The sequence below is a fragment of the Lissotriton vulgaris genome, unplaced genomic scaffold (genome assembly GCF_964263255.1).
Source record: "Lissotriton vulgaris unplaced genomic scaffold, aLisVul1.2 SCAFFOLD_2248, whole genome shotgun sequence".
NCBI lineage: Eukaryota > Metazoa > Chordata > Amphibia > Caudata > Salamandridae > Lissotriton > Lissotriton vulgaris.
Genome location: NW_028251524.1, coordinates 339,453 through 352,322, shown reverse-complemented (window position 1 = coordinate 352,322; position 12,870 = coordinate 339,453). Strand labels below are relative to the sequence as shown.

The 12,870-nt window shown below is 44.4% G+C and overlaps 1 protein-coding gene across 1 annotated transcript in view; it reads left to right on the top strand.

Annotated features, from left to right (window-relative positions):
* LOC147662857 (neurogenic locus notch homolog protein 1-like) overlaps positions 1-12,870 on the top strand; it is an 85,266-nt gene that overhangs the window by 56,317 nt on the left and 16,079 nt on the right. Inside the window, exons 15-23 of the mRNA XM_086950848.1 lie at positions 1,102-1,221; positions 2,513-2,665; positions 3,717-3,945; positions 5,332-5,533; positions 5,798-5,951; positions 6,357-6,541; positions 9,086-9,218; positions 9,959-10,216; positions 10,303-10,415. Coding sequence (XP_086806974.1) covers positions 1,102-1,221; positions 2,513-2,665; positions 3,717-3,945; positions 5,332-5,533; positions 5,798-5,951; positions 6,357-6,541; positions 9,086-9,218; positions 9,959-10,216; positions 10,303-10,415 — 1,547 coding nt within the window. The remainder of the gene's footprint in view (positions 1-1,101; positions 1,222-2,512; positions 2,666-3,716; positions 3,946-5,331; positions 5,534-5,797; positions 5,952-6,356; positions 6,542-9,085; positions 9,219-9,958; positions 10,217-10,302; positions 10,416-12,870) is intronic.

Genomic DNA, 12,870 nt, shown 5'->3' with positions numbered 1-12,870 from the left:
TCGGTTCCTTCTCATGTTCCGTAACATAGTTTAACATAAATGTTGGTTCTATGCTCGTTAAGGTTAAATAAGGCAAGTCCAACTGTGCTTTTTACTGTCTCTTTGCATATATGAACAGTATTATTTTAACATTTATGCAGGCACATGCATCAAAAGAAAAACCGGTCGCAAACGGGCAGATTCTCAGAATCGGTCCCTTTGCGACCAGTATTTCTTCATTTTGGATGCAACATCCCAAATGCAAAAATCGCAATTTAAGTAATCTCTAAATTACGATTGCATTTAAAGAATCACAAATTGAGAATCCTTACATGCAATGCATTAAAGTAAAAAAGTAGGGATTTCGCTAATAGGAGTAGCAAATTACCATCAATTTGTACTTGATGGTAATTTGCAAAAACTTTGAAACATGCACTAATGTGCATTTTTCAAAGTTCCATTTTACACACACACACATGCCCTTGGGGCATGTGTGTGTGCAAGATGTACTCGTATGCAGATTTCAGGGGTGCAACAGGGTGTCCTTTTGACACCCCTGCATCCTTGAAATTGCATGAGCAATTTGCGGGTAAATATTGGGTACTCGCAAATTGCGAATGCAATTCCCATTCATTTCTGTGGGCCTCTAGGCCCATAGGAATGAATGGGAAGACATAAATTGCGAGTCGCAATTAAAGAATGTTTAGAAATCGCTATTTTTTTTAGCGATTTCTACATGCAAAGGCTTTTGTGATTCCTTAATTGCGATTCCTTAATAATCACAATTAAGGAATCGCAAAAGTTTACCTTGATGCATGTACCTGATGATCTTTACATTACCTGCTTTTAAGCCACATTTACAAGGGGGTATTTTCTGTTTACTTATATGGTCGGTAAATTAATGTACCGCTCATCGTCACAAACTAAAGCATTGGTGGGAAGTTTAATTAATGCCTTGAGCGTCCTACAGAGGAGCCCGACAGACACAACTAGGATTTTTGGACAGATCCCTTGCAGATCAGAAATACGGAAAACCCATCTTGTCGCCATTTGAACTTTAGCTTGACTTTCCACTGTGTGGCCACTCCCAAGACGATTATACAGGTTGACTTTTCATTGCAGGTCCCACATGCGGGGAGGTCTTGGCTCCATGCTCCGATAACCCATGCAAAAACGGAGGCGAATGCCGGGAATCTGATGATTATGAGAGCTTCTCCTGCTCCTGTCCTGCTGGCTGGCAAGGTATTGTGAGAGTTATTTACTGAATGGGGCTGTTTCCCAAAAGTGCATTAAAGAGTGAGTGCATGTGCGTCTTTTCGTGCAGATCATGTATGTAGATCATATATGCTATTGTATGTGTATGGGTTACTTAAGATTTTTGCTGTAAAACGACTGTGTCTCTTACCTGTAGTACGTTTTTGCTCTTGACGAAATTTTGTTTCACAGCCTACAAGATTGTTCTCCTTCTCCAAACCTTTACCTACTTTTCTAAAAAGGCTGGGGTATATGGCTGTCTTGTTAGAACTCTGGTATGATTTACAGTCTCAGATCAGGATAAGAAGGTGGTGCACCTAGGTGGAAAGGCCTTTTTCTACGTCACCTAAGCAGAAAGGCCTTTTTCTTGGTCTGCTAAACCTATTGTTAACAAAGCTTTAAAATATACATAGGGTGGGCCTTGGCTCTACCTAGTGGAATATTACTTTCTTACCGCATGTTGGCGGCTGGTTATATCAGTCCACATCCTATTGTTGAAGTACACTGAATCATTACATACTATATCCTTTATATCATAGAGGCATTGTATACAGAAAGCTATCTTTTTTCCCCTTTCATTGCGGCCTCCTTTTTAAAAACGTTTTTGCAGGGCTCAAAATGCAAGCTACATCTATTGGCTTTGCCAACGCTTGTTCTTGAAAGTAGCCCTTCCTCAAAGTAATATCACATTGTTTCATATGCTAAATAAATATTACCTTAAATGCTTCAGGATTACATATTTGGATTATTGCATAATCTATTGTTTTTAATTGGGGAACAGACATGAGCTCTAGAAGGAGTTCAGCGTTGAAGCAAACCTGCCTCGGTCTAATGTTTTTTTGCAGACAATGTAATTTTTTTACACTGTTTCTTCTGTGGGATTTATGGAGAACCCTGCAATCTTCATGAGTTTTTCTTGCGTGCATGAAAATTACGCGACTGAAAGCGTTAACGTGGAGTGCTCAGCAAATTCTGCATATGATTTTCTTGAAGATGGAGGTGAATGTTGCTGCTGAACAGTGGCCCCTTGTTTCGGCCACTGCATAATCTGCAAGGGACTCAGATGAAAGAGATTCCTGTGTCAAGTAATCGGATAGCTTAAAGCATTCCTTTGGAAATTCAGTCGCTCCTTAATCCTGAATAGACTTTCAGTACCAGTTGTCTGCTGCACTAATGTCTGTCTGGTCCTTCCCTTGTTGAATACATGCCTGTCCTGAACATTGGTGTTTTATAGCAAGCTGAATGCTAACTCAAGCTGCCCTTTTCTCATTGTCCTTAGGCCAAACATGTGAGATTGATATCAACGAATGTGTCAAAAGTCCCTGCAGGAATGGCGCGGCGTGTCAGAACACAGATGGGAGCTACCGGTGCAACTGCAAAGCTGGCTACTCTGGCCGCCATTGCGAGACGGACATAGATGACTGTCTGCCAAGTGAGTGGTCACTTTTAAAAAGTAATAGTGGTTAATTTACAATTGTGCAAAGAGGGATTGATGCAAAAAAGATGCTGGAATAATTTGGACCACAAATTGTGGTTCCTGGATCTCTTTTAAAGGGTGCCATAAATCAATGTTTAGACTGGCATTGGCCTGTGACACTAGTGTTTGAGTTGATGAATTGTCAAACAGACTATGTCTTTGCCAGGGGAGCCTTTTAACTTGTCAACAGGCTTTAGTATGTTACTGGATTAGTTGTTTTGCAGTGGCTTCTAGTTGGCGTGAGACTCAATTTCATTGTTTGTGCATTGCCCAGATGTCCTGCTAGTCTTGCAGTCCTACATTTCCTGTATCCACATTAAAATATGGCATGCCCCACTCAGAGCTACTGAAAACAAGCCTACATGGCCATCTCAATGTCACAAACCTTACAGTGGTTGCAGGCATTTTGGTGAACTGGATACAGAGCTCCAGATTTTGCTTCCATCTCTGTACCATGAGATCAAAAACAAGGGCTTGCTCAATTTGGGCCGCTGGTTGCAAGTGGAGCCCACCGGAACTTATTTGTGGGGACTGGTACTTACTTTCCCTTATAGGACTTAGACCCAGAGCAAGAAGGAGAAAAACACAAAAGAAGGAAGAGAAAGAAGCAAAAAAACAATCACAAATGGAAACATCAGGGATGAAAAAGAGGCATGAGGTTAGGGTCACAGCTTTGCAGACTTGGTATTGAGCAATACCAACATTCGTCAGTGCCGGGTGAGGGGCTTCTGACGAAAAGTTTGGAACTAGGCACTTATTATTTTTACAGATTGAATACTGGGGAACACATCAAGATCTGGCTCATCTCGTTTGGTTTCTGAGAGCATGGTGTACTGTTGACGCCCTTCATTCAGTGGCTTTATACTTTGTGCATGCTGTAAACCCTAATGCATTCTGAGGCCCTCCCTCTGGTTGTCTGTCCTAATGAGCTAGATTGCAGGGAATCGGTGTGGTGTCTGCATTGAATTGAAATCTTGACTTCATGTTGTTTGTTGACCTGTTTCAGATCCTTGTCACAGTGGGGGTTCGTGCTCTGATGGCATCAACGCGTTCTTTTGCAACTGCCTCGCCGGGTTCCGCGGGCCCAAGTGTGAGGAGGACATCAACGAGTGTGCCAGCAACCCTTGCAAAAATGGAGCCAACTGCACCGACTGCGTGAATAGCTACACATGCACCTGCCCATCAGGGTTCAGCGGGATTCACTGTGAAAACAACACCCCTGACTGCACTGAGAGGTACAAAGTTACACATCTGTTCTTTCAAAGCCATACACCTCAAGCACATAGGGTAAGCCACTTTTCTACCAGCCAAACCAGTTCAGGTTTGGAATATGTAGGCGTCACATATAGAGCCTACAAGCGCCTCGCCTTGCAGTTTTACTAGACTTGTGTTCACGTACAACAAACCACAACACAAACCACAATCTGAGATTCATTCGCAGAGTGTGCATTTACTATTGTGAGGGCTGAGGGGAAAATAGACCTCTGAACAGTGGATAACTTTGAACGGGTCCAGATGTTTGTGGGATAAGCATGGCAAGCACTACAATTCTTGGGTAATCATGTGGGCGAGGAGAGAGTTTAGAGAGTTTACATTTACAGATGTGCATGTGTGGTTCTGTAACGATTCTCTCTACAGCTTGTCAAAAATAGTACGCCCATTCCTTTCCATTTCTTCACACATGCCACAACATTTCCTTGGATGGGTATAGAACTTATTAGATAACCACTGGCAGAGAATGCTGAAAAGTGGAAAAGTCATGGGTTTAATTGTCAAATTTTTCATAGAAACTTGCCTATAAAACAAAAATGGAAAAGGCGTTGAAACATGCACAGGTCATACACCCCAAAAATACACAATACCAGGGTTAGGATAGTAGAATTAGATCTTCTCCCAGAAGAGCATGGGAGAAATGGTGGAATAAAATATTAATGGTCAAGGTATCTTACTGGTAACAAAAATATAATTTTGGTTCATTTGAAAAGAGCTTTATTAAGAAACAATATGGGAGCAATAATTCCACTTTACAGTGTACTGGGAAACATGTTTATTATATTCTGTTCCTTAGTATAAACTACATTATATAATCAACACCTATAAATATGTATTCATTTAATGTGAAACCTAAGTTAGAAATACTTCTTCAAAAAGAATGTTCTGGTCAGTTTTGTCACCAAGGCAGAGTTGGAAAGTTGTGTCAAACAAGATAATTTGGGAATAGTGAGAAAATGAATGCAATGTATGGAGGGCTCTAATTTAGGAAGAGGGACTAAAAGAGTGTAATGTTGCTATTGTCCAAAATGTAGAACTATAAATCCTTGTAAGGAAGTAATAGACTATAGCATGTTTAGACTTGGTTATTGATCAGCCACCAGCCTGTCCATCATAAGTAATGAGCCTTCAAGCACATCCTCCTTAAAGTTCCACATTGGCAGTTCCTTCATGCCCTGTTATGTAGGTTTCAGTAAGGAAGCCACTGCATTTCATAGCTGGTTAAACCAATTGGGCATCATGGGGGGGGGGGGGGGGGGGGGCTGTTGGACTTGGGCACCATTCTGTAATAATGCTTTAAAGATGCCATGGCTAACAGCATTAACAGGCCTGCATTTCTCTGGTTTCAGCTCTTGCTTCAATGGTGGCACTTGCATCGATGGCATTAACACGTTCACCTGCCGTTGCCCAGCTGGCTTCATAGGAAGTTACTGTGAGCATGACGTCAACGAGTGTGACTCCAAGCCGTGTCTGAATGGTGGGACTTGTCAGGACAGCTATGGGACCTATAAATGCACCTGTCCCCAGGGTTACACCGGCCTGAACTGCCAGGTAGGCATGCATATAATGGACTGTAACTTACTAAAGGACACGCACTCTTCCCTTTCACCCATTGGTCCACTCAATGGAGAAGCCAATAAATGAATTGTTGTTCCTATATCTCCTGTGACTATGGAAGAAGTGCCTACTTTCTGTAGCATTTCCTATGTATTACAGCTGTTTTTATATCTACAGCTTGCCAGGTCTGGTGAGGTTGTGCTCTTCATAGCACCCATATACTAACACAAATGTGCAATGTGATTGTTCTCCCTCCAGAATCTCGTGCGCTGGTGTGATTCCTCCCCTTGCAAGCATGGAGGCAAGTGCTGGCAAACCAACAACCTGTACCGCTGCGAGTGCAACAGCGGCTGGACTGGGCTCTACTGCGACGTGCCCAGCGTGTCCTGCGAGGTAGCTGCTAAACAGCAAGGTAAATAAAGTGTGACTCTAATAGCCAGGGCTGAGGCTTGCAGCCTTTGCTTGAATCACACAATCAACCCTCTTGGTGGAGACTATGCTAAATATTGTGTGTGTGTTCACATGCGTGCCATGGAGTCTCATACTAGCGAGCTTCTAATTCAACCAAACTACTCCCGTAGCCAAGGAAACTAGAGTCTAGCAGTTACTTTTTCTTTGCATTTAGAATATTGAAAAGAGTGCTAGACATCAATGGAATCACCAATGACTCAAATAATTGTTCTCTATTCCACTTTGTGGATATTATAATATTCCTTCCATCTATAAAGTTCGCTTGTACATAATTGGATGTGAGGGCTGCTAATCCTTTAGTGATCCTCTGTGTTTCTTAGCCGCTAACCATTCTTTCCAATTCTAGGAGTCGACGTGGCCAATCTGTGCAGGAACTCTGGCCTTTGCGAAGACACGGGCAACACTCACCACTGCCGGTGCCAGGCCGGGTACACCGGGAGCTACTGCGAGGAGCAAGTCGACGAATGCTCACCCAACCCTTGCCAGAATGGCGCCACTTGCACAGACTATCTCGGAGGTTATTCTTGTGAGGTAAGACATTACCCTACTTTCACAAGCTGATGAAATTAGTAGGTAAAGAAAGGTACTACTGTGATCCTTCTACATTCAGATGGGATGGTAGTGAAACAGTAGTCCAGGCACCAAAGTGGTTATAATGTTCATGCTATAGAAATACCATGAATAGCTTAGAAATTATCTGAACATTTGAAATACTCAGGTAACTCCTAAACAAGAGCAATGCATATTGCCCTCCTAGATTGCCCTCCTAGATGTGGAGGCAAAGTACTTTGCATCCCTCGTCCTGGAAGACCTAATAAATTGGTCTGACGTCACAAAGAGAATACCACTGAACCAAACAGGCTTCAGGAAAGGAACTGGGACACTAACTAACATTATGTCTCTCTCAGTGCTAGCCGACAAATATCTTCGGAGAAAACAGCCTCTTCATCTATGTTTTATTGACTTAAAGGCAGCATTCGATAGTGTGGATCGGAACATCTTATGGAGGAAATTGTGCAGCTGGAACATTCCGGATAAAATCCTGAGAGGGATCTTACTCCTTTACTCCAATACTTGGATGGAAGTTAAATTGGGGAGTGGAACACGGCTCTCAAGAAAAATCAACACCAGTAAAGGCCTCAAGCAGGGCTGTGTCCTAGCCCCCCATCTTTTTAACCTTTTTATGGCAGACCTAACATCAAGTCTAAATAAGATCCCATCTCATCCACCTAAACTTGGCTCCCTTCCTCTAACTCATCTATCCTATGCAGACGACGTGGTATTGTTGAATCTAACGAAGATTGGCATTCAAAGGTTACTAGTAGGGCTGGCAGAATTTATAACAAATAACAACCTGGAGATAAACACAACAAAAACAAAAACAATGCTTATCACCAGGCGGCGGACAGCCAGTACAAACATCTACCTGGAGGGAACAAAGCTAGAGGCCGTGTCCAACTTCAAGTACTTGGGCTTCTACTTTGATAATCGACAAAGCCATCAGCAGCAAATGTCGTACATCACTCAGAGATCAAATTCACTCTCATTTGCTTTTAGATCTTTGGCCAAAAAGCTCACGGGGCCATCATATAAACCTTTACTGGCAACAATAAAAGCAAAAGTTCTACCAACCCTCTCATACGGCAGTGTAGGATTGCATGGGAAAGATGCGGATCTGCTTAACAAAATGCAGACAGCCATCTTCAAATCTACCTTCCAAATACAACAGGGAGCCTCACCAGCTCAGACAAGGTTAGAATTTGGAACAGTAAATGAAACAGTGGGAAGAAAGTATGCAAGTATTAAGTACTGGTATACACTGAAGCAGAACACGTCAGCCTCGGAATTGCACCAAGCACTATGGGAAGAAATTAGATCTGACACTAAATCCCCATACAACCAGTATCTTGAAAACTCCATAACTGAGACTGGAACAAGAAAACTCTGGGAACTAAACCTGCCTTACCCGGCGTTCAAACAGGCTATAAACAAGTCAACAAAATTCCACTCTCTCTTACTTGATAAAGCCACGTTTACCAACAGAAAACACGCATGGATGGTAATATCAAATTACAAAACACTTGTGGCAGCCCCATACTTGACAATTACATTTCCAGCTCACAGAAAACAGAAATTAATGAGACTCCGTTTGGGGAAATTCCCATCGATTATGGACCAACCAACCTGGGTGCATAATGGACCAAAAACCTGCAGACTATGCGGGAGGAGCAACGAGGACTTTATTCATCTTGTCTGCATCTGCCCGAATCTAGCTCAAGCTCGAAGCTCTCTGTTAAAAAAGTCTATGAACGAGCGGGGTATAAGAACGTGCAGATCTGCAATTATGGCAACCTTGAACCCAGCAGACACGCGATTGAACTGCCTATTACTAAAGTTCCTTGCAGCCCACTCCCAAGCGCTAAAACACACCATGGCACCCTGTCAACAAAAGGATAACACAACTGTGGTAGCTCGGGCAGAGAGCGCTCTGGAACATAAAAGAGGAAAAAATCAAGAACTTCAGAACTAAGCTAGACATACTGCATTTTTATTACACTTCATTCGATTTTAAATAACAAACTCGATTTTAGACGGAGAGTGTTATAGAATATATTAACAGAGATTGTACATATATGTTAAGAAATTTTAAACACATTAGTCGATTCCTTTAAAATGTATTGTTGTGGTTTTAATTAACTGAAACAATAAAAATCTTTCATTCAAGAGCAATGCATATCATTAATTATCCCACTATCCACCTTAATACTTATCCTTGGTATTGATCTTATTTTAAATGTCCAAGTCTAAACCATGTCACATCAGATCACAGAAATGTTAAACTTTAAAAAGCAAGCCTTTTCATTGAAATCCAAAGGTTTTCGAACCATTGAGAGGTTATAACACAATGACTCCTTCTGCAAGAAAGTGGAAGGCGTTTAACGTGATTGTGGTGTATTAAATCAAATTGAATTTGTAGCTGCAATACATTATGACTTTTCATTTTGCACACTTTTCATGCTTCCAATATAAAGAAAGCTTAACCATAACATGCTTCTTTGCGTTGTCTTGTTACAGTGTGTACCTGGCTATCACGGGATTAACTGCTCACAGGAGATCAATGAATGCCAGTCTCACCCCTGCCAGAACGGAGGAACCTGCATCGACCTCGTCAATACCTACAAATGCTCCTGTCCCAGAGGAACACAAGGTAATTTTGAATATCCAAGGCAGTATTATGCATGCAGACCTGGGGGCATGGCTGCAAGTGTCATTGCTGGTCGCCATGTTTACTTAGTATCACCAGCAGGGAAAGGATACGTGTTAAAATCACTGGCGACTAGGTCAAGTGCCCTTACAACACTGGTAAAAGCATAAGCCTAACACAGCCTTACAAAGCACCCACTTTGGTGCATTGCCATACCTAGTCCAGTGTGTGGAAGCTGGCCAACTGTGAGTATTAGGGTTTGGTGAAAAATAACCATTCCAGTGCTACTTCTGCTCCCTTCATCTGGGCTCCTCTTGTTTTTCTACTGCCGGCTGCGCGAAGCTGAACCAAGGATTTTAAAGTGGGTGAAGGAGGACCAGGAAGATGTTGAATTGTAGCAAGCCTAGATACGCTTTGAGGATCCTTGTCTGCCATAAATAGCCATCTTTTGGAATATGCCCCTGTGTAGTTCTGTACTCTACTATTAAAGGGACATGGCAGTGTAAATCATAACAACAGTTAATTTTACCCAACCTTGCATCTCAAACTATCACCAGTCATGGTCATTCTGGAATGTAGCTGTGTTTGATGACGACACCAGGTGTTTTGGGGTGTATTGTGACATCATTCACTGGATTTCACATACCACACTGTGGTCTCCATCACTAAAATGTATGTCACTTTGAAAGAATAGAACATACAATGTGTGACACTTTTGTTTGTATGTCCCTTCTTAACATTAGGGGTGCACTGTGAAATCAATGTCGACGACTGCAATCCTTTCTTCGATCCCGTCAACCTTGAGCCGAAATGCTTCAACAATGGCAAGTGTGTTGACCGGGTTGGGGGTTACAATTGCAATTGCCCACCTGGCTTCGTTGGCGAGCGCTGTGAAGGAGATGTCAACGAATGCCTGTCCAACCCATGCGACCCCCGAGGAACTCAGAACTGCATTCAGCTGGTTAACGATTACAGGTGCGAGTGTCGACATGGATATTCTGGTAAGCAGAGCTTATTTCTGCATTAAGCCATGTATTCTACACTTTTCTGGCCAGTTCCCTTTAATAATCATCTCATTTTTATCCAGGACGACGCTGCAACACAGTGGTTGATGGATGCAAGGGAAAGCCATGTAAAAATGGTGGAACATGTTCTGTCGCGAGTAACACGGATCGCGGATTCATCTGTAAATGCCCACCTGTAAGTAGCTACATTTCAGTGTCCAGTAATATTAAAGAAATGCCACTGTAGAGGTTTAAGTTCTTCAGGGGTTGCAAGGTGTATGCACTTAAAAATTCACTTCCTGGGCTAAATGTGTTCTGCCCTTAAGTTTCATCTCTATGATGAGGCCCAGAGAGGATAAAGCACGTCCGAGATAGATTGTCTACCTGTTCAGAGGGGACAGGATGTGACCACTAGTTCCAAGTATACCAAATTTACTGCATAGCTGTTCAGTGCTACATCAAAGTGTTTGCAGTTGCCACCTGGGCAACTATCTCCTTTTATAATCCCAGTTCTGTCGACATGGTTTAGAAAACAAATACTAAAGTTCTGACCTGTGGAACTTTGGAAGGGTGTGGGCATGGGCGTCCGCAGGGAGGGGGGGGCGCCCCTCCTTGCCCCCCTGCGGACGCCCATGCACACTGAGTGCGTAAAGAGAGTGGCAGAGCACAGAGAGGGACAGGGGGCACTTCACACACACTGTGAGTGTGCACAGAGAGTAGCAGAGCACAGAGAGGGAGAGGGGGCTCTTCACACACACTGAGTGCGTAAAGAGAGTGGCAGAGCACATAGGGAGATGGGTCATTTCACATGTACGGTGAGTTGGCACAGCAAGTGGGTAACTACTGAAAGGGAGATGGGGCACTTCACACACTCAGTGAGCTGGCACTGAGAGTGGCAGAGAGGGAGAGGGGTCACATCACACACTCAGTGAGTTGGCACAGGGAGTGCCAGCAAGTTGGAGAGGCCACTTCACACACTCTGTGAGTGGGCACAGAGAGTGGCAGAGCAAAGAGAATGAGAGGAGAATTTTCACGGACACTAAGTGTGGACACATAGAGTGACAAAGCACAGAGAGGGAGAGGGGCACTTCACACACACAGTGAGTTGGCACAGACAGTGGCAGGGCACAGAGTGGTAGAGGGGGCTCTTCACACACACAGTGAGTGGGCACAGAGAGCGGCAGAACATAGAGAGTAGAGTGGGCACTTCACACACACTGTGAGTGGGCACAGCGAGTGGCAGGGCACAGAAAGGGAGAGGGGCATTTCACACACACAGTCAGTTGGCACAGACAGTGGCAGGGCACAGATTGGTAGAGGGGGCTCTTCACACACACAGTGAGTGGGGACAGAGTGGCAGAGCACAAAGAAGGAGAGGGGGTATTTCACACAGATAGTGAGTGGGCACATAGACTTAAAGCTCAGAGAGATGGAGAGGGGGCACTTCACACATGGTGAGTGGGGACAGAGAGTGGCATAGCACAGAGGGAGATGGGTCATGTCACATGTACTATGAGTTGGCGTAGCCAGTGGGTGACCACTGAGGGGAAGATGGGACACTTCACACACTAATTGAGTTGGCACAGAGAGAGGCAAAGAGGTAGATTGGTCACTTCACAAACTCAGTGAGTTGGCACAGGGAGTGGCAGAGAGTGGGAGGGTTTGTGTCACAAGAAATCCAAGAAACTCTGCCGCTCCCTTGAAAAGGCCTGGAAAAAAGACCCATCCACCAGCACCAAGAACGCCTTCAAAAACGCCACCCGCATACACCACCAACTGATCCGAAAGGCCAAGAAATCCGCCTTCAAGGACCGACTAGATAACAACGCCCACAACAGCAAGGAACTTTTCAACATCGTCAAGGAATTCTCCAATCCCTCGGCCAACTCTAACGACATCACCCCCTCTCAAGCCCTCTGCGACGCACTAGCCTCATTCTTCCACAACAAAATTGCAGACATACACAACAGCTTCGACAACCAACCCGGAGACCAACCCACCCAGCCATCGGCTGGACCTTCACCCCCCTCGAACAGCCTTAATGATTGGAACCCAATCTCCACTGAGGACACCATCCGTCTGATGAACTCCATCCACTCAGGATCCCCCACAGACCCATGCCCTCACCACATCTTCAACAAAGCAGACTCCATCATAGCACCGCACCTCCGAGACGTCATCAACTGCTCCTTCAACTCCGCCACCTTCCCGGAGAGCTGGAAACACGCTGAACTCAGCGCCCTTCTGAAAAAACCCACAGCGGACCCCACCGAACTCAAAAACTACCGCCCCATCTCGCTTCTTCCATTCCCGGCCAAAGTCATCGAGAAAGCTGTCAACAACCAGCTCGCCGCCTTCCTCGAAGCCAACAAATCCCTCGACTCCTCACAGTCCGGCTTCCGAGCAAAACACAGCACTGAGACCGCCCTCATCGCAGCAACAGACGACATTCGAACTCTACTAGACAACGGAGACACAGTCGCCCTCATCCTCCTCGACCTCTCCGCAGCCTTCGACACAGTCTGCCATAGCACCCTTCTACAGCGCCTCAGAAACATTGGAATCCAAGGAAAAGCACTCGTTCCTCACCGGAAGAACCCAGAGAGTCCGCCTTCCACCATTCAAGTCAAATGCCACTGAAGTCATCTGCG